Here is a 19,663-nt window from a genome sequence, read left to right on the forward strand (position 1 = left end):
TTCTTTCATCTATGTTCTATGTTTTCTTTCTATGATTTTGTGGAAAATAAAAAAATATTCTTGCTTGTATTTATCTTGTTCCATGTTAATTAACAATTAACATTATTTTTATTTTAATTTTAATTTAACAGTAAAAAAGAGAAAAAAGAGAAAAGAGTGAAAGAGTGAAAACGGGAAAAGAAGATAGAGCATGCCACTTTTCATAGTCCAACCCAGCAGGCTGTGTGCAAGGTTGCGCATTCTTATTCCAACGTCCCCGCACACGAAAGAGACACAAGCAATCTGCTGGCTTCTACTACGCAACCTCTCAGCTGGGCCAGACTTGGTGACTGGATCGTTCCCATTGTATCGTTGCGTTGAAAACATGAAAGCATAATCGTTGTTCGCACTCTCAGCACACACGGAAGCGGTTGAATATTATCCTTTCACACCTGCTAATCAACCACTGGCCGCGGAATCCGGTCTCCGAGGGATCGTGCAAGATATTTTGTTTCGTAGAGTCAGACGAGTAAGTAATTGCCAGGTGGTCCGAGCGTGTTCTTTCGTGTTCGCCCGAAAGTGGCCGTCAAAATATCACGGAGCGTGGCGCTTCGTAGTGGAGCAGGTGTGCTAGTTGTTACTAAAATCATTTCAACAACCGCGAGTTCCTATCGTACGAACCCAGGGCTGCTGCCCCGTGCAGTTACGGCAACTTCCGGGCACGGGCACGAAAAAAACGCTCCTCCTTGATATTGATTTTTTGTCTGATCGATTCGAATTGCTGACAATAACGTAATGTTTTCTTCTGTCTCCTTCCAGCAATGTTCCGCTAGTTCCCAGGAGTTCCCAGGTTGCATTTGGTTGCCTTAAACCCACTTTGTAGAAAACTATCCCGCCCCTAGTCCCGGGGAAACAGAACTGCTTAGAAAAGACTGAATTAGGGCTGAGCGTACGCTAAGTTTTTGGACTGGTGACTGATGTAAGGGCAGGTCTCAAGAGGACTACGATAGCAGTGTACTCTACTACTACTTCCCCGGTGCCCCGAAGGGTCATCTTCAGTGTTTCATCTCGCAATCGCAAGGCTTCAAAATCGACAGACTACAAATGCCCAGGGGTAAACGTCGTGTTGCCATAGACATGCGGCCCAGCGAGGAAGACCAACAGTCCACCAAACGGCAACGAAATAGTTATCAAAGGTAATTGATCGATCGCGATACGGCGACCCCGTGCAGGAAGCAGTGAGCAGTTGATAACTCGAATGAACAGGAAATGTGCTCTTCCCACGAACACATTCCCAGAAATGGCTGTAACAAACCCTAGCCTCATCGTCAGCATCGGCCATACGTGTCATACGTTGGCTTTTGTGCCAGAAGTGAACAACAAGATTATTTTTAGCCCATGCCCCATAGCAGACAGGGGTTATCCTCTCATTTTCACTTTCCATTTGTCACCGAGACACCGCCAGTGAAGCAACAAACCCCATCGAAGACTACTCTGATCAGGATCAGAAGTTTTACGGGCAATTTTCTTATCTTATTCAGCCACCCGCGGATAAAACAACTCTCGGCCGGCAGTGCGCAAGTGTTGTTCATGATCTCAGTGAGCTAATGATCTTTGGGGGCTTGAAAGTGTTAGAAAGAAAGCTCGTGTGTGCGCTGCTGCGTGTGTATGTGGAAACGGAAGCTTTGTGCAAGGCCAACTGTGTGTGATCAGCTCAGCTGCGATGGGTGACGGAATGTAGAGTGGAGAAGCTGCTAGGAATCCGGAATGCTAACATCTAATTGACGGCTACCTATTTTTGCCCTTTTTCTCCTCTTCATGCGTAGCTCACGACGGTACAGCAAATCCGACGATGCATTTACCCAAAAACGGTGTCTCACCTGGTTCCGGGAGTACACGACACCGGATGATCCCGACACTTTAGGTGAGGTTGTTGTTGCGGATGTTAAGTAACGGATGTCTTGGGGAGGATATGAAAGCGCCGAAAGCGTAATGAAGAGATAACAACTCTCGCCTTTGTGTTTTTGCACAGGTCCGGAAGGGATGGAAAAATTCTGTGAAGACATCGGTGTCGAACCGGAAAACGTGGCCATGCTGGTGCTGGCGTACAAGATGGGCGCCAAACAGATGGGATTTTTCACCCAGAGCGAGTGGGTCAAGGGGTTGACCGATCTCCAGTGCGACACGGCGTCCAAAGTGCAATGCAAGCTGGACTATCTGCGAGGTCTTCTGAACGATCCAAATATTTTCAAAATCATCTACAGATACGCGTACGACTTTGCGAGGGTAATGTCCGTCGGGTATGCGCTGGAAAAATGCACTCCATTCTATTAATTGTGACACCCCTTTTTGCCACAGGATAAAGACCAGCGTAGTATGGACATCGAAACGGCCCGGGCGATGCTGCAGCTACTGCTCGGCAAGCACTGGCCACTCTATCCACAGTTCGCTCAATTCCTAGAGCAGTCCAAGTACAAAGTGATCAACAAGGATCAGTGGTGTAATATTCTAGAGTTTTCCCGCACTATCTCCAACGACTTGACAAACTACGACGTCGATGGAGCTTGTAAGTACTCCGCCCGGACACCAGACGCGTAATGGAACGGATCACTAATGTCAGCCCCTTCGCTGTTGTTCCGTTTTAGGGCCCGTCATGCTTGATGAGTTCGTAGAATGGCTAAGACAATTGCGAGCACAGCCCACGATTAGCTGAGACTTGCTGCTACACTAAACGCGTGCGGACAGGGAGCAGCCACCGTTAAGCAGAACAGAAAACACGAAGAAAATCAAACCAACAACAAGACACAGCAAACCAAATCCCATCCCCTCCAGCAGTAACAAGATCAGCTCCACAATCCGCGTAGACCGAGTGACAACCCGGGGACGACATACAGGCCCGCGGGGGAATGCATGCGTTGTAAATTATGTGTATGTATGTGCGACTTTGTTTTCCACCTTTCCGTCGTCGTCGTCGTCGTCGAGAGCGAGTGTGAAACCAAAACCGTTTTTGTGATTGCAACTTACTTTGTCGACATAATTCATTCGAGGTTCACGTTTCTTTCAGAAGCCAATCCACGCAATTCCACACGTTGAATTGATTGTTTGCGAATTCTTTATCTTCTAAATTTTATGTCCCAACTGGTTGCGAGTAAGCCAATCCACGCAGTTCCACGCGTTGAATTGATTGTTTGCGAATTCTTTTTCTTCTAAATTATATGTCGCAAGTGGTTGCGAGCAACAGGCAGATTAAAAAAAATGGAAACCAAAACCATCAGTGTTCTATTTCAAGCGATGCACAAGAAAGGGGCCAGCATAAAGGCTCGTTAGTAAGGGGTACTCATTGCGTGCGAATGCGTGACATATTAAAATGCGACCGCGAGAGAGCTGAGTGAGACAGACGATTGAGAACAATAAGTGAAATTGCTAATGATAGACGAGAACAGAGACTATGGACATGGTCCGGGAGCCCCCCACCATGAGAGGAGTGTGGCGGCCACGCCTGGAACTTCCTCGAACCTGTGTAAACTATTTATGATATTTGTCGTGCCGGGTCCCATCTGCTCGAAGGGTCTTGCAAGCAGTCTATTCTAATCAACGGTGGAACACAGATACAGCCTCTCCCGGAGGGCAAGGTTCTCCGGGGGGCCCGGCGTGTATAGTGTGTAGTGTGGAGGGCATGGAACGTAGGAATCAATATGTACGCAACACTAACTAACAAAAAACAATAGAGTATACAGAGTAACACCGAAGCGACCGTGGGCCGAGACAGATCGGTGGCGCTCAACGCATCAACATCTCAACACCCTTTTTGGCTATTGTCTCCCAAATTATGGTAACCATATTTCTAATGGCAAAATTTAAAACACAATACTATCACTCTATCCATTGCGCCCCTTGTGGTAGACGGTGAAAGATTTGCGCGTCCGACCGCGGGTCAGGAAACCAAAAGCAACCAAAACTATGCTCGAAAAAACAAAACAAAACAAATGAAAAACAACCAACATACGCATAATAAAAGTGCAAACTCTATCGTGAAATAACAACACTAGCAGCGAGTAATACACCTTTAGACTGATTCTTATTTATGTTCTGAATATGTAGGTCTGCCGATGACTCGATAGCTTTACTTGCAGTACCGATCGGCCTTCATTTTGCTCCGGCGATTCAGCAACTCCTCGTGCAGCGTACCGTCATCCTTGGCCTTTTTCAGCACCAGTTTGTCCTCCTTGCTGACGAGCAGCTTTTTGTCTTGAAACTTTTGAAACTTTTTCCTGCAAAATATCACAGCGTTATGGAGTCGCGTCTGTAGTGCGTTTTTCCGGCTGGCCACTTACACAAAATTAATTTCGACCTGATCCAGCTCACCCGATTCTTCCACCGGCACTTCCTTGCTGGATATGTTCTCCCGATCGATGCAGCTCCGAATCACGCAGACTTCTTCATTGCCAACCTTCTTCTTGATGGCCACCAGCGCGTCGTCCTCCGGGTCGACCGATACGAAGCACCCGTTGGCGGCCAGTAGTGCCGTCTTGCCCTGCTCGAACACCGGTTCGAACTGTTCCAGCGCCGACACGGCATCGGAGCGTCCCGTGATCATGCCGTCCTTTTCCACCTTCAGATACTTTCCGTAGCCCGACTTGAACGCCACCTTGTCCTCGTTGATCAGCACCGCACTAAAGATTTCTTCCGGATCCGGCGGGTCGCCCTCGTTGTGTGGCGCCCCGAGCGTGAACAGCCCATTATCGAGGGCTTTGATGTATGCCTGCTTATCGAACTGTAGCGCGATTGAGCCGGTGATTTCCGTCGTCTTTTTTACCATCCACCAACCGCCGTGCTTGACGGCATCGGTATCGACCACCAGCGCCCGTTTGGCGTCCTTTTCCTTCTTGTGTTTCTTGTGCTTTCGTTTGGTGCCTCTGCAAAGAGTTCCCAAGGATTGGGATTAACACACCTGATCGCTGATCGATAACCTCCGCGTTTCATACTTTGAACTTTCGCCCTTCAGGACCAGTTTGCTTGTCTTTGCCGTGCTATAATCGGACATTTCCGTACAGAAAACCAGAAGGAAAACAATGGATCACACAGGAAATCGGAATCAAAACAATCGATCTGCGAAACGTAAACAAAGCCTATGACAACAAACGCTTCGTCAGTGCTGTCACTTTGCTTCAGGACAAGGCACACACCGTAAATGCTTCGCTTTGAAGCGTTTCCTCGCTCTTCAAGTGTGCTCTGCTGGCGTAACGATTAACGACTTCAAGGACTAAGGACAACTGTGGAAGGAAAATGGATACATACAATAACTAACAGGAGTACATAGCCGACCAACCTGCGACAATTTGTGGATATTTTTTCATGAACTCTTTCAAACTGGATCAAGCAAGTTCGTTTGCTCATGTTATCTTGTCCTCCTTGTTCCTTGTGTACCATTTTTGTTTACTGAATTATCTTTCTATCTGATTCTGTCATGTCGAATTTGCTTCTCTTTCGAATAGATTATATTGATTTTCCGCAACTTTTCTCTGCTACACAGGAGCTCATTACTCTGATTAAAGACATTATTTTTATCACGGCTCTTCGATTTAATTTTCTTTCCACCCAAACCAAAAAGTTTTGTTTGCAAACTTTCCCAAGACAAAAGACTCCGACCAACTTGCAAACATAGGCCCCGCCGAGAAAAAGGATCTCACGATGTGTTATCTATCGGCTTCAAAGCAGAACGGAAGATTGTCGTAATTTTCACGGATGCATTACGCACACACCGCTTCGGACCGATCTGTGGGAAAGCTCGGTCAGATGTTACCCGTTCCCCGTTCCTGGGCCTCTTAACAACCCGCGACCTTTTGTTTCAGGCATTGCGCCCTTCATTGCCGCAACCGGTGAAGCAGAATAACAAAACATCCGTAACGGGTCTCCAGCTTCAACCGGGGCGAAAGCTGACCGAAGACGAGGAAACGCGCTTCCATTAATTTAATCCAGTTGGTCGCATCGTTTGAAGTGTGCGCCTGTTTTTGATTCCATCGTCTGTGGCGCCCAGCGAGGACAGGACACTTTGACTTTCGCGAGGCTTCTTTCGCCACCACGCGAAAGGCTAGTGTGGCTCGGATGAAAGCATAATGCTTTCGGGCTCGGCCATTGTTCTTGGGCAGTAAATATCCTCAAAGTATGTTCCTCACGCGAACTAAAAAAGGCCCGGGCATTCATTATTGTGGCACGCAGCCAGCACGAAGGATGTGCACATCAAGGTTATGTACATACTTCAAGGATTTTACGGCTGCTCGATTACGGGACGACGGGGCAAGTGTCGACAAGTGGTCTTTGTCTTCGCGTTGGGCGTCCCACTTGTTGCAAAAAGTTCGGTCTACCAGCAGCAGCGCCCGATGCTGCCGCTGGAAGCCATCAGCAAGATAAACAGCGAGCGAAAAGCTGCGTAATCATCCGGAACTGCGATGTGGCGCGTCGATTTGTGGGGCAGCGCGCGCGAACAATCAGTCTAGAAGGTTGTTGCTATTTTTTTTACCACGTAACGGATGGTAAGAATTGATATGAAATATTACCATGACGCTTTGATTTATGGTACTTTCTCGGCTCTAATGCCCCATTACAAAGTTGCCGCTCAAGTGGCCTCCGTTGCGGGCTTTCGGGTTGATAAAATGAACTTTAGAAAATCCGTTTCAATTTTGACCACTTGTTTGCAGAAGAACCAAAAATGTAACAGGAGAGCATACCTCGAGCTAGGGCAGCGGCCGTCGTCGAATATACGCCATAGATGGCGCCATGAGAAACTGGAAAAGCGCATGAAATATTCCACTCGAAATGTTTCACTATTGGTAATGGCTAGTAAAATGCAATTAGTCTGATTCTGCTCTGAGATGGCTGAATTCATCACAAAATGAGTAGTTATTTTGTGATGTCCCTACCTCAGGAGATGCCGTTGGACTCAAGCAATAAATCGATTGATGTAAGCGAAGTTGCAGCGCACCGTTTTACCCAAAATGATCACCCATGACCACCATGATGCCATACGACGCTGTCTGGCCGGTGGTGGGTGGTTGAGCTAGCACGCGATGTTTTCAAAGCTACCCATTCAAGCGCATAACGCTCGTCGTTGGCCACACGCCCGAAGTCACCCTCCTCGGTACACACAACATGAAAGGACACCGATGCCGGCGGGACGCCGATGCTTCCCGCGGCAGCATCGGCCTCGCGTATAGTAGGGGTGTTAATGTCGGGCACATGCGCACCGGCACCCCCGCGTGTGCTACAAATTGTGTTAACTTTCGGCGGCGGCCCGTGGCCGCGGCCAGCACAAAAACGAGACGAGACACACGAGGGTACACTTCCCCCTCATTCATGAATGCACGACGAAGGATACGGCCCGAGGCCGAACCCGAGCCACGCAAGGACGCCATGGCGCACTCGGGACGGACGCAATACCCAGGAACTAGTGCACATCCATCCGGCCAGCGTCGCGGTCGTCGTGTCGTCCGGTTGCCGGCTTTTGGTCGAGATTTGCCGGGATTCCCGCCGAACGACGGAGGAAAAACGAAGCCACGGAAGCCACGGAAGCCAATGTGTTGCGCCGGAAGTGCGTCGGATCCGGTGCCGCGTGTTTGTTCTTCGCTTCGCTCCAACAACATTCCTGTCTGACCCTTTCGCTGGCATTAAAACCGAGTGGGCCATCGAGTCCCCCTAATTGGTGGGCAGTTGGCGGGCCCGCGAAAGGCTTTCTACACGTTTTCGGATGCACCGGTCCACGTTGCTAGGCAACCGAACGCGGCGAGAGCATTATTCGCGCGCACAGAATAAACAAGGAGGTTAGTGGTAAGTGCAAAACACAATGCCCGCTCTCCTACACATACAAACGGCGGAATGCCGGATCCGTAGTGCCGACCCGGAAAATGTATGTTGTTTTTGTTCGCTACCGAAATTCAAACAAAGTAAATGCTAAGTAGAAGCACAGTGCGTGCCACGCTTGACGCGACAGTCAGCCTGTTGCGGGTCAGTGAAGTGATAGTGATGAGTTCGTGCTATTCCAATGGGTAGTAGTGTGTCTTGTAGAAGTGTATTTAAGTTGGACAATTCGTTGCCTAACTCTGAATTAATATCGGTTTTAGTTTTAGTGTGAGACATTTTAATTTAGCATAATAACAGACGCTTAAACAGTTGCAAACAGCTTATTTTTAAACATCCCGTTTTAAAATTCAAATGTGTTCAAATGCTCAAAAACAATATTTCATCGATCCACTGCATTTTGGGACTACTAACAACTCAATCGAGACGCAATCACCAACGCCGTGCAGTGGAAAAAAAGACATCAAACACCTTTGATCAACATAATGCATAACGCATGTGGCCATCGCCCAACCCGGATCTGAACGTTAAGTTTCAAATTCCAATTTACGCGCTCCTAAACGGTACATTACTGTGCACCATTTCCCAACTCGAAGCTACTCGAAGCCGTCCTCCCGAAGCAGCATTTACAAAGCACGTACCAAAGCATGCCAAGTGCCGCTTTTATGCGGTTTTTGACACCGTGCGGACCCCGAAAAGCCTGCGACCGGCCCGGGCGCTTTATGCTTTATGCTTTATGCCCCACCACTTGGGCCGATTGTGGCTTTGGCTTTGATTTAAAACATAGGCCAACTCTGGCGCTGCTGTTAAAGATTTAGCCGGCCAGGCTTGCCGAGGAGGCGTGTGAAAAGCGAATGCCGCCTGCTGTGTCTATGTGTGCTCGTTGCATAAAATTCCATCATCAAAAAGGAGCAGCATTCATCTCGCGTTGCCCGTGCCATTGCCATTTGGGGCAGTAATAATAATAATATTAAAACCATCAAACGGGCGGACAAACGACGGCGACGACGACGACGCCCCAGCCATCACACACAGCATAACGTGATTTCGTTTAAACAATTGGAAATTTGACACTACAGAAAGGCTATACGTCGTCGCCAACTGCCGTGGCCGTCGTTTCGCTTTCAAAAACACGCAAAGGAATGCTTGCGCCTCGGCCACGGTCCTAGTTCCATTGTGTGCCCACGGTACCCGTGTATGTGTGCATAGCATCTCATTTCAACATCAGTGGTTTGATGCGTCCACACACAGAGTCGTCGTCGTTTCCATTTCGTTTCACAATGAATGAGTTGCCATTGCTTCCCTCACTCGCCATCGGACCGCGCCAGCCAGCAGACGGATCAAAGATTCTGGGGCCACTCGAACACGGATGCTGGGAAAATGATGAAGAATTGTTTGTGAGATTATCCATTTTCCTCATTATTTCCCAGCCGGTGTTTAATAAAGTAAGCGGCCTGCGTCAGTCAGTTGGAAAGCAATCAAAGGAGCCTACGCAACCGAAGAACCGAGTGAAGTCTTGACTGAAGTGAAGTGAAGTTTGTAAATTTCAGCTTCAAATCCGCTGAGCAAGTGCTACACCCGGGGGTAATTCTTCGTTAGTTCCCTCTCAGTGAATCGTGGTGGAAAAAAAATCGAGTTTAGTGAAAAAATCCCGCGCGAAAAAAGAAAACGCTTCCGACGCGTGTTACGAGTGTTAGGTGCGGTGCGAGGATTGCCGTACGTGGCCGTGGCGGCCTTTACTCCGAATTTTCAATTTAGCACACACCCAACCGGCCGACCGGCGGCCATCGAGTGAGGAAAACCTTTCACAACGCACAAAGTGTCAAAGTTTGCCAAACGAACGTGAAAACTGCGTGACGCACGCAGGACCCCAGGAAAGCGGCAGAGAGACAGAGAGCGATCGAGGGATAGAAAAGAAAGGTAAATAAACGTGCTTTTCCTCGGAAAAATGTATTTCACCTTCCCCACGTCAATGTTTGCCCACTTCTCCAATTCGTTGCGTGGCCGCGTGGCCCAGCGTTATCCTTTTTACCAGGAAATCACCCGCCACGGTAGCTGCTGCTGCTGCAGCGTTTGACCCGAACGAGGGCCTCGCCAAGAATCCCGATAACTGCACGCTAAAAGGACCCCCCGCGCGACCGAGGATTAAATCATAAAACCGGTGCGACCGCTCGGCATTGTTTTATTTACGTATTGCGTGCCACTTCCGGCATCGGTTGGGTCGGCCCCGGTCGGTTATCTCATTTGCTGGAAACTCCGGGCTCCTGCTGATGGGTGGTTGTAAAAATCGCACCACTCCGGCCAAATCGAATTCGCGTACGAAATTACACGGTCGCCTCAGCACACGCGTCAGGCCATCCATTATTCAGTGCATTTTATCTGACGATCCGCGGACCGTCGATTCCGGTTCCGGTGGTAACACCGGGTGGAACGCACGTGAAATGGGTTACCGGGAAGCGCCGGGCGCGATAGGATTAAAAATTAACACTCTTGAAGATGCAATAATTAAATGTAGCTTGGGTTGATGGTGATGAGCACGGTCCAGGGGGTCTCCGCGCTTTATTTGGGGCCTGATGATAATGTAATTAATAATTGTGCGCACACTTTATCTGATTACTTTTGGGCGGCGAGCGGGCCGTTTGAAGTACTATTTCGCCGAAGGACTCCCGTTAGGTGAGCCAGCAAGAGCTGGCGCAGCAAATTATAAATAAAAAGTGTACTATTATAATTATATATTATTAATTAAATTACGGTGAACAATTAAGAAACGGTATACGACTTCTTTTGAATACATCTTTTTCTTACATCGCTTTTCATTACGAGTCCGTTGTAATGAAATACCGTAATGCACTGACGAGTGTTGATTAAATTTTTCGTTAACATTTCCCAGCCCGGGGCCCTAATCCTTGTCAGTGCACCAGAATCCTTCGTTTGAGGAAAAAAAGGGAAGCTCATGTTGAAACGACCGGACCGAAGTGAGTAGGTAGTTTGGAAAACACAGAGAACCTGAAAACTAATTACTTCCTGTTACCACGCCGCCGCGCTTTGGGGTTGGGTGGGCTTTGAAAACATTAAGAAAGGCCCTCGGCGTGGCCGAAGCTCTTTAACTACGCGTCCCTTGTGCGGCCGGAGCATGCAGGGTGAAAACACGGAGAAGCACCATTAATGCCTGCTAATCGCTCTGGCCACCCCACCCGGTGGACAATATGGTTCCCAGCACACACAGACCGACCGTTGGTGTCGTCCTGTCGTCCGGGTTCCGGGACTTCAAACTGTCCAGCAGCTAGTGGCCGCCGCCGTCGCAATGCAATGTTTACACAGCTCGGTCATTGGAATGCAGAAGCGGGAACCTTTTTGACCCTTCGAATCCTTCGTGTCCTTACGGACGGTGGCTTATGTTATTGCTTCGGCTCATTTCCATTAGTGCGCGCGCCTCCATCGGCTGAGTAATTGGTGGTTCAGTGTATGTGTGTTGTATCCTTAAACCAACCGAAAATTACTAACGCCACAATTAGATTAATCCCACTTCTTCTGGCGACGCGGCCATTTTGGGGAACGATGTGCTGGGGCCATTTCGAAGAGGTTTTGCTTTAGAAACTTGCTCCATTGCTCACTAATGTCACTACTTTTGAGGTGTCCATTATGTTTGAAAACTCTCTCCTACCAAGGGCCAACGAAAAAACGACCCTTCACGTACCGTGTTCGTGCTCGAGTGGACAGCATAAAAATCGCGGCGACGAAACAAAAGCACCCGCGTTGACGCTGATCGAGAGTGATGGAGAGCGCAAATTGGAGCTCGAAAGTAATGGAGTGGAAAACACGAAAATTACACCCATTCATGGCGGGCGCCATTCAAAACCGGGGAGGTGGTAATCGGCCGCTGTACCACGGTCATGCCCGCCATCGACATGATCATTTCCCAACCCCGAGGACGATCCAGCGCCGGGGCCGCCCTCCGTCAATAATCATCTGGTAGAGAAGCGGTGACCGTGTTTTTCTATTCTAGTTTTTTACTGTCGCAAACTGGTCCTGGCTAGGCTGGGTAAGGATGCGCAAACACTTCTTTCCCCGAGGGGGCCACTCGGGAAGATGCAAAAAGAAGCCTCACAAACCGGCTTCGTGATTTGTTATTTAAATGCAAAGTGCGATGCAAAATCACATCTATCTATGCGGTTTCGCGGTGCCGTTCCTTCAAGTACGGTTCCCAACGTAAAGCGGACGACGATTGGCCCATACATTGGGCAATAAGTCTAGCGCAGTTCAAGAGCTACAGTAGCAGCTAGTTTTGGTTGCCAATAGTTGTCACTATTGAAATTCATTTAAAAAATAAACAATCGGTAAGGTTCTTCTCGAGCTATGAGCTATATGCCTCGCTACGCTCCAGTGGGTTGCTCATGTCATGAGAATTTAATTTACAGGAAAGAGGAGTCATTGCCAAGAGATTGTGTAACCATTGAAATGGCACTCATTGGCCACATTCTGATGCGATCCAACAGGACATCTGCAATTCGTAGCATGTAGGATCCGTAAGAAGTCGCGCCGCAAATCCGTTCATGGCTCGCCTTTTTCGAGGAGTCTCGGGACCGGTTGACCCACGTTGGCAACCCACGGGAGTCCCCCAAGCGCTGATTATCGCTCTCAACGCCGGGAGCACCGTTTTACACGCCCCGAAAATTGAGCGTGCGATAAAAAAGAGCCGAAATTCATTACGAAAAACTCGTACGTGACCAACTTTGGGATTAACTTGCGGCATCTCCCCAGGCCCGTTTACATCGACGCCTAAATTGGTCGATAGTTTTCACGAGCTGTTGACTTACCGCCCGGTCTCGTCTCACGATTCCTAACCCGATCGCACGATCGGCGATAAATGAGAAACACTTTATCAAATCATGTGTTGGGCGAAACGCGATGCGCGGCCGGCGGCGGTTGTGGTTGACATTTTGCTCCCTGCTCCGTTGCGATGCAAAACTCCTGGAACCCCTGGGCCCTGGGGCTCGGCGAGTCCGTGCTCCAATTTTCACACGAACCTCCGACACAGAGAAAGGGTGCAACCTAATACCTACCGGCGCACTAAAAGGGCAGGCCCGTTTTGTTGGACCCGGTTCGGGTCGTTTAGAGGAAACATGATAAAATACGATTTATTTCCCGTTCGCTCCGACACTCAATACCGAACCGCGGCGGATCGACGGTGGCGGAAGTCGATTAATGGGAATGCGCGCGGATCGAACAACCGGTTCGAAGGGGGTAATCGGCGCGCGACTTTTGCGGGGTTTCGCGGGAATCGCTTCCCCACCTGCGCTGGACGTAATCCGACGAGCTGGCCGCGATCGAATGACAAGAGGTCTGCCCGCCCGGCCGCCAAAGCGGTCGACTGGCCTCCGCCCTTTGTAAGCCCCTTTTTGTAAACGGACAAACCTCGCACTTTTTTATGCTATGACCTCCCTCCCCCGAGAGTGTCACATGCAAACGAAGGCGAAACGGGGATGAAGTGGCCCGTTTCCGTCGTCCTCGAGATCGTTCGTTACGCGTCGGGTCCGACGTGTGCGATGTGTGACGGAGAGAAAGAAAATGGCCATTAAATGGCGGACCCACCGCCTTTTATGGGCTCCCCACGCCAGAGAAATGGTGATCGGCTCCGCTCCACTCCACACGCCGTGTCCCGAGTCCTTGCGCAAAAAAAAAACGGAGGCTCCGGAATTGCAAATCGGTCGGCCGGTCGGTCGGTAACAAGGAGTGTGTTCGTAATTTGTTGAAACAGACACGGCCACGGGGCCGTGATGAGGCCCCGGGCCGGGCCATAACTCGCCCGGGCACAAAATTACTTCCCCGCGCCCCTCCCTCCCCCTGGAAGGCTGTGTGTGGGGCTCGTTAGGCCTCCCGGTCTCGCCCGGCCAGTTTGACAAACGGCGGACACCGCACGTTCGATAATCCAGCGAAAATGAAAGAGGAATCCGGAATCGGTTTTGACGGAAGCGGGGAGTCTGGACGGGGTCCGTAGTGCTCCCTGGGTACCAATTTTGGGACGCCATAATTTCCACCCAAGAACCGCACGAACGCACGACGGGAGCCCACCGGAACACGCATTCGGAGCCTTCGGGGACACGCCACAGATAAGCGGCCAGGAACGGGTTCTTAACGCTCCGTCCGCAATGTGCAGTCGTTGCCCCGGCTCTGGTCCACTAGTATGTTGTCAACAACATGGGAGCAGCATGGGAGAGCAAGATATCTTTCCGTCCACGGCCCACTGTAACGAATGATCAAACGCTCCACTCGCCGGTCAATGGCCGCCTCGACATGAGGGTGTCACTCCGGCGACGACATCAACGACGTCCGTTTCCGCAATCTTTTCTGCAATTCTGCACCGCAACCCCCGAGGGCTGCCACAGAGGCTCCCGAATGCCGGAGCCAAGAACGAAGATGTACACAAAACGATGGTTGGTCCCGTTTTGTAGCGGAAGTTGTTTGCCAATACGCTTCAATTCCAAAGTCAAAGTCGGCCAGGGCTCCCCTCTGGCGTTATTAGAACAAGAATTGATTGCTCGGACCGGGAAGAGTGGCCAGTACGGGAATTCCCATTACCTAGACAGAGAGTGGAGCGGCGATGAGATGGTGATGCAATTTGTTGTGCAATATTTTTAATAACGTTTAGCTAGCAAGTAGAATGTGATGTTTACGATTTGGAAATCGGACGGGGTTCTGTGGCTGCTGAGATTGATGAAAACACGTCAAGTATAAAACACGAGTTTTGATTTTAATTAAACTCCTTAGCAATTCTCTCGGTAATTTTGCTCCTGATTAAAAGACCTGAAAGATTCAGCTGATTCAAAATTCCAATAGATGTCGGGCTGTCAGTTGCTGCGCTGTGCGCTCAATGCCTTCTCAGATTGTCTGCTGACACTACTAGCTACTAGCTGCATCTGGGCAGGGTTGAGAGACAAGGTTGAACACAGCTTTTTGTTGAAACTCAAATCTTCAGTCAAAATATCGCTTACACTGCCCAATGTCTTGGGCTTCTAGGAAATCTCTTTGAGTCACTCGACGATTCTCCAAAGTGATATCCTGTATTTATCTTACGATTTCAGCTATTGATGCAGTTTTGGAACGTCGTTGACGTGGGTTGTCCTCAAGACCATGTTTTAATTTAGCAACCGATCGTTTAACTGTAATAATTGATGCGGAAGAGTCCTTATACACTTTCAACATTCGTTCATAAATTTCCATTACTTTTAAACCTTCCGAAAATAAAAATTCAATCACTGCACGATGTTGAACTCGTTGAACAACCGAATATTTTAAGTACAGCAACTTAAACGAGACTCGGCTACGGTTTGATTCAATTTTTGTAGACGAAATTTTCTAGTGAACCCAAAATAAATCAAATAATAGAGGTAAAGCAAATTATGATAAGGTAGTCAACTGTCCTTTGACTAGGAAATAAATACAATAACCAACCTGACACCCCTCAAAAGTCACCGCGAAGGTCCCGTGTGCCGCAAGCGGAACCAAATCTATCTTCGTCCTTTCCGGGGAAAGAAAGTCAACCCACACACGCTGGCTGGTGATCGCACGCACCAAGGACCAAAGGTTGAACAAAGCCGCACATACACGCGGACACTCCATTATGTGGTTGACTTTTTTTGGCAGTCCTCGTTGGGCATTGTGTCGTTTGGCACATCAATACTGAACGCTCCAGAAGCCCTGGGATATTGAAGCCTCGATAGCAAGCTCGATTGAACTCGGCATCTCATGTATATCCCTTTCCCCGGCCGGTGAAAGGGATGCTGACGCGGACGGCTGGCGCCACCGACCACCAACACACCGCCGCTCATCATCATTCATAGGAGACGGTGGAACGGGGAAGGACAAAACCCTTCGAAGTATCGATACCGACCCCATCAAGCAAGCTCATGATTTGCAGCCAAACTACGTGGCAGCTCTCGGAACCCGGTTCTGGAACTTTGCAGCATAAGCATCCCGGAACTGGCTCCAGACATACACACACCTACACACACGCCAAGTACTGTGACTCATCCCTGACTCGCGGGGGTGTTGTTTTACCCATTAAAAATATATCACTCCAGTCAGGCACGAGGCCCAGACGAGCCCGAGAATATTTGGTTCTGGCTGTCAGAGGGATGTGATTGCTCCGAAGGAGAGAAAAAAAAAAGCGGAGCCGAGGGGTTGAAGCCCACCACCGGCGAACCACTTTCGGGCTTCGGCGCTGAGGGCACGTCTATAAGGACTCGTCCGCCGTTCCCAGAAACAGGCGAAACCCCTGACGAGGGTTGCATGCGGCGGCGACGAGGGCTTCCTCGGCGTGACGTGACGTGTGCCTGTGTGTGAGGCGCTGGAAGCGAAGATAAGGAAATTTGGAACACCCCTCGCACCCACCCCGTCTCCCTCCCCCGCCGGTGGGTGGCACGGGACCGACTGTCATTTCTCCGGCCTTCGCTTCACTCTCGATTTTGCTTCGATTTGTTTTCATTTTCCCTCCCTTCCGTTACGCCGACCCCGCCGGTCCCTCGTTGTGCCGTGGGTGGGTGAGTGGAGGTGAGGGCTATCAGGTGAGAATCTCCACTCCGACGCCGACACCGAGCCTACGTATATGAACACACCATTTTCCGGCTGTTTTGCGTTTTATTTCCACTGACACTTCCAATCCCAGGATCCCGGTGTCGGCAGGCTCCGCGTTGCCTTCCCTTCCCTTCCCTTCCCTTCTGTTGTGGCCGCTTTTGGGCGGGCGAACACAGATATTCAATTTCGAGCGCGGAGAGCCGCAACAATACCGGCCAGCATGGGCTCTGATAATTTGATAAGGCTGCCGAGGTTTCTGGTTCCTGGGGCTCCAATTTGGCCCAATCTGACCTTTTCCGGGTCCGGGCAAAGAGCCAGTGTATTTTTGTGGCACTCGGCACCTTTCAAAACCGAAAGTTCTACGAAGAATTGGCTTCTTCCGGGGGTGCGCTCACCTGCACCGAACCTGAAGATCTGGGCGGTGGCGTGGTTCTGTGCTTGTTGAGGAGCTCCTTCCTTCGAATTAATCCTGCAGCGCCCTCCGGTGGTGCCGCGGAAAGTGTTTTCTTATTGATTGCCGTAATTTTCTAGTTAATGATAGCTTCATTACCATTAGCGTGGCCATTGTACCACACAACGACCACACAACGGCAACAACGACACCAAAAAAACGGTCTGGAACGTCACGATTCTTCCGCGCCCGCCCGTGGAGGGCTGGCAACACGAGGACTCTTTTCGAAGGGGTTCCCCAGGACTCTTCTATATTTTATGAACGGCTATTTTTTTTGTATGCGTCGGACGAATTGAATCGAACCCAGCAGGAGTCACCCTCGAGCGAAAGGGAGAGAACCGTCACGAACACACCCGTACAATTTGGGACACTCACATTACGCACTGGTGCACTGGTGCACTCTACGTGGCGCATCGAGCGCATGCAATCTCGGACCCGGACTCGAATTAAAGCCGAACGACCAAATCGCTGGAACGCTATCGAGAGACAAAAAAGCGTACAAAAGGACCAGAAAGGGAAATTACTCCGGCCTCAAACACACCCATACACGTAAGGCAAAATGCAAACTTACCCTCTCAGGGAATAATCCCCTGATACGGAAGTAGAGTCACTACGGGTTGGCGGCGGCGGTGGCGCAATCCGCTCTCCTTCTCCCTTTCGTCTGATGGCCATTATTTTCCGGCAGCGGTTGTCTTCCGCTCTTCCGCACCACTACTACTACTGCTGCGTGTCTGTGTTGGAAAAATCCCCCTTCACAAAGCGCAACCCTTGGACCAACCGATTTCCCGGCGACCTGGCGACCGGAATAGCGGGTGTGTTCCGGTGCAGGTTTCACGGCACGGCGATACAAAACCGACCGGCGCGTCCGTCAGACTGGTCTAGTCTACTGGGGAGGAGTCAGGATTTATAATTCGCCCCTTGGCCCGGTGGAGTCCGCGCGCCGTCTGATGTATGTGCGGCCCAGGCTGGTCCAGCTCAAGTGCCCGGGGGTTATTGACGCAGCGACGGGACGCAAGTTATTGCCTGGAGCTCCCGCCATATCTTGAGGCGGCTTACGACCGGCCCCAGCCTGAAGTGTATCCGCCTTCTAGGGCCATTTCATTTAATTTGCATCTCTTGTTTCTTGCCACGTGGCCTCCGGTTGTTCGGTAAACCTACCGCCCGGTTGATTGGTCCCCAACCCGTTCCAGTGTTCGCGAACCGCAAGGTGTTGTCGTTTCCCCAATTCAGGTCCCAGGGATCCAGTCAAACATGGCGGGGCGTTATTTCATGTTATTGAAATCATCCCCACACACACTGCGGGCGACCTTTTGACGCCACCAGCATTCATATGCCGCCCATCCTGGATGGCTGGATGTTGTAGTGCAGAAGTAGCCATCCTCCCTTTTGTTGCCAGTGGACCATTGGGGTGGATAATAGCGACACACAGGCGAGAGGCGTTCTCCTATTCTTGGCTGACGCCAGCACTCCACGTTCGTTGCCTGCAATCGGCTCCCCTTCGCGGTTGCTATGATACCTGCGACATTTCCGGATAGGGATGATTTCTCCCCAAGGTGCTTCGTCGCACGGTAACCGTCCCCAAGATCACCACAAGCAGGCGGTGGTTGTCGCCAGCCGGAGGCATTGTAACGCAATATTTGTGTTAATTCTGGTCCCAAATTAATAATTTATTGCAGCAAACGGGCAAGCGGCGCCGGCGTCACACCTTGTCGCGGGCCTAACTGATGGAGTGGATAGAAGTTACGTCTTACATTCCCCGCCTGAAATGGTGCCCCATTATCCTTTGGCGGCCCCAGAGCTGCTGTAACCAAAGCGCCCGCCAGTATGATGGGGACCGAACCGAGTCAGCAGCAAGCAGAAAAAAAGGAACGCAAACAACAACACTGGCTCGGAAATTTACGAGCCCCAACCGAAAACTTTTTGGCCCACCCCAAATGATTGCACTCACTTAGCGCCCGGTGTCGGTGGTGTCGCCACCCCGGGGCCACCCTGCAAACGACAGTTCTTGGGCAGTTTGTGGCAGGAGATAATATAAAACGAATTACTTACGCTTCGGCATCGGCCCGGCCCAGGGTGTCGGCATTTGGCTGTGGCTGCCGCCGAAAGGAAGATTAATGCAAGTCAACACGGGGAAGCGAAAAAAAAATGGCAACTCTGGAAACATTCGGATCATTACACGACGCGGAATACCAGGCGCTGTGGTTACGCAGCGACGACGACGGGAAATGGAATGGCCAAACTCGATGTCCTTCGATAGTAGAACATCGCGGAACTACCGTGGAACTTTTGTCCCAAGGAATCCCAATGCGTGGCCTTTCTTCGTATCCGGTGGGTGAGGCAGAAAAAAAGGAAACTTCCACACTCACACGCGCATTGCGATTGTAAACCAATTACATTGACGCGCCAGAAACTAATGTTTCGTTTCCACCCACTTTTATGCTGTCCCGGTGTAAGAACCCCGAAACCAGGACGCTTAATTGTCGCGGCGCACAGGAATTTGCTGGAAGTTTGGAATGTCTTTGTTTTCGCCGGAATAACATTCAATAATCGGAGGTTTTATCTGCCCCTTTTCCGGTGATTACAATGGGGAACAGAATTTTCGCCTTACACCTCGCTTATCATTGCGATTTGGAAAATCCCGTTTCGAAGCGTGTCTGAAAAGTTAGCTCATGAGATTGTAATTGAAGCATTCGCCACCCGCTGGAACCATGCTTCGACACTTCGGGTTGGAATTTGTTTATGTAAAATAATCCGCTAATTGAAGCTTATTAAAATATTACACTTTCCTGTCGGCTTCCAGTTTAT

At 50.1% G+C, this 19,663-nt stretch overlaps 2 protein-coding genes across 4 annotated transcripts; one reads left to right on the forward strand and one right to left on the reverse strand.

Annotated features, from left to right (window-relative positions):
• The first annotated feature begins 355 nt into the window (after positions 1-355).
• LOC131212402 (DCN1-like protein 4) lies at positions 356-4,016 on the forward strand. 2 transcript variants are annotated; one of them, XM_058206257.1, is made up of 6 exons: positions 356-508; positions 799-1,175; positions 1,806-1,903; positions 2,012-2,265; positions 2,338-2,545; positions 2,625-4,016. In XM_058206257.1, the coding sequence occupies exons 2-6, from the start codon at positions 1,084-1,086 to the stop codon at positions 2,690-2,692; spliced, it is 720 nt and encodes a 239-aa protein (XP_058062240.1). In that variant the 5' UTR covers positions 356-508; positions 799-1,083; the 3' UTR covers positions 2,693-4,016. The 2 variants fall into 2 exon arrangements, with proteins under 2 accessions (XP_058062240.1, XP_058062241.1); XM_058206258.1 differs by lacking the exons at positions 356-508; positions 799-1,175 and adding an exon at positions 1,440-1,716.
• Positions 3,256-5,069, reverse strand: LOC131212401 (protein FRG1 homolog). 2 transcript variants are annotated; one of them, XM_058206255.1, is made up of 3 exons: positions 4,965-5,069; positions 4,314-4,895; positions 3,256-4,250 (listed from the first exon to the last, which is right to left on the reverse strand). In XM_058206255.1, exons 1-3 carry the CDS (start codon positions 5,021-5,023, stop codon positions 4,103-4,105), a joined length of 789 nt encoding a protein of 262 aa, XP_058062238.1. In that variant the 5' UTR covers positions 5,024-5,069; the 3' UTR covers positions 3,256-4,102. The 2 variants fall into 2 exon arrangements, with proteins under 2 accessions (XP_058062238.1, XP_058062239.1); XM_058206256.1 differs by having other exon boundaries at positions 4,314-4,893; positions 4,972-5,023.
• Positions 5,070-19,663: the final 14,594 nt, after the last annotated feature.

This window comes from Anopheles bellator, chromosome 2 (assembly GCF_943735745.2).
Source record: "Anopheles bellator chromosome 2, idAnoBellAS_SP24_06.2, whole genome shotgun sequence".
Taxonomy (NCBI): Eukaryota; Metazoa; Arthropoda; class Insecta; order Diptera; family Culicidae; genus Anopheles; species Anopheles bellator.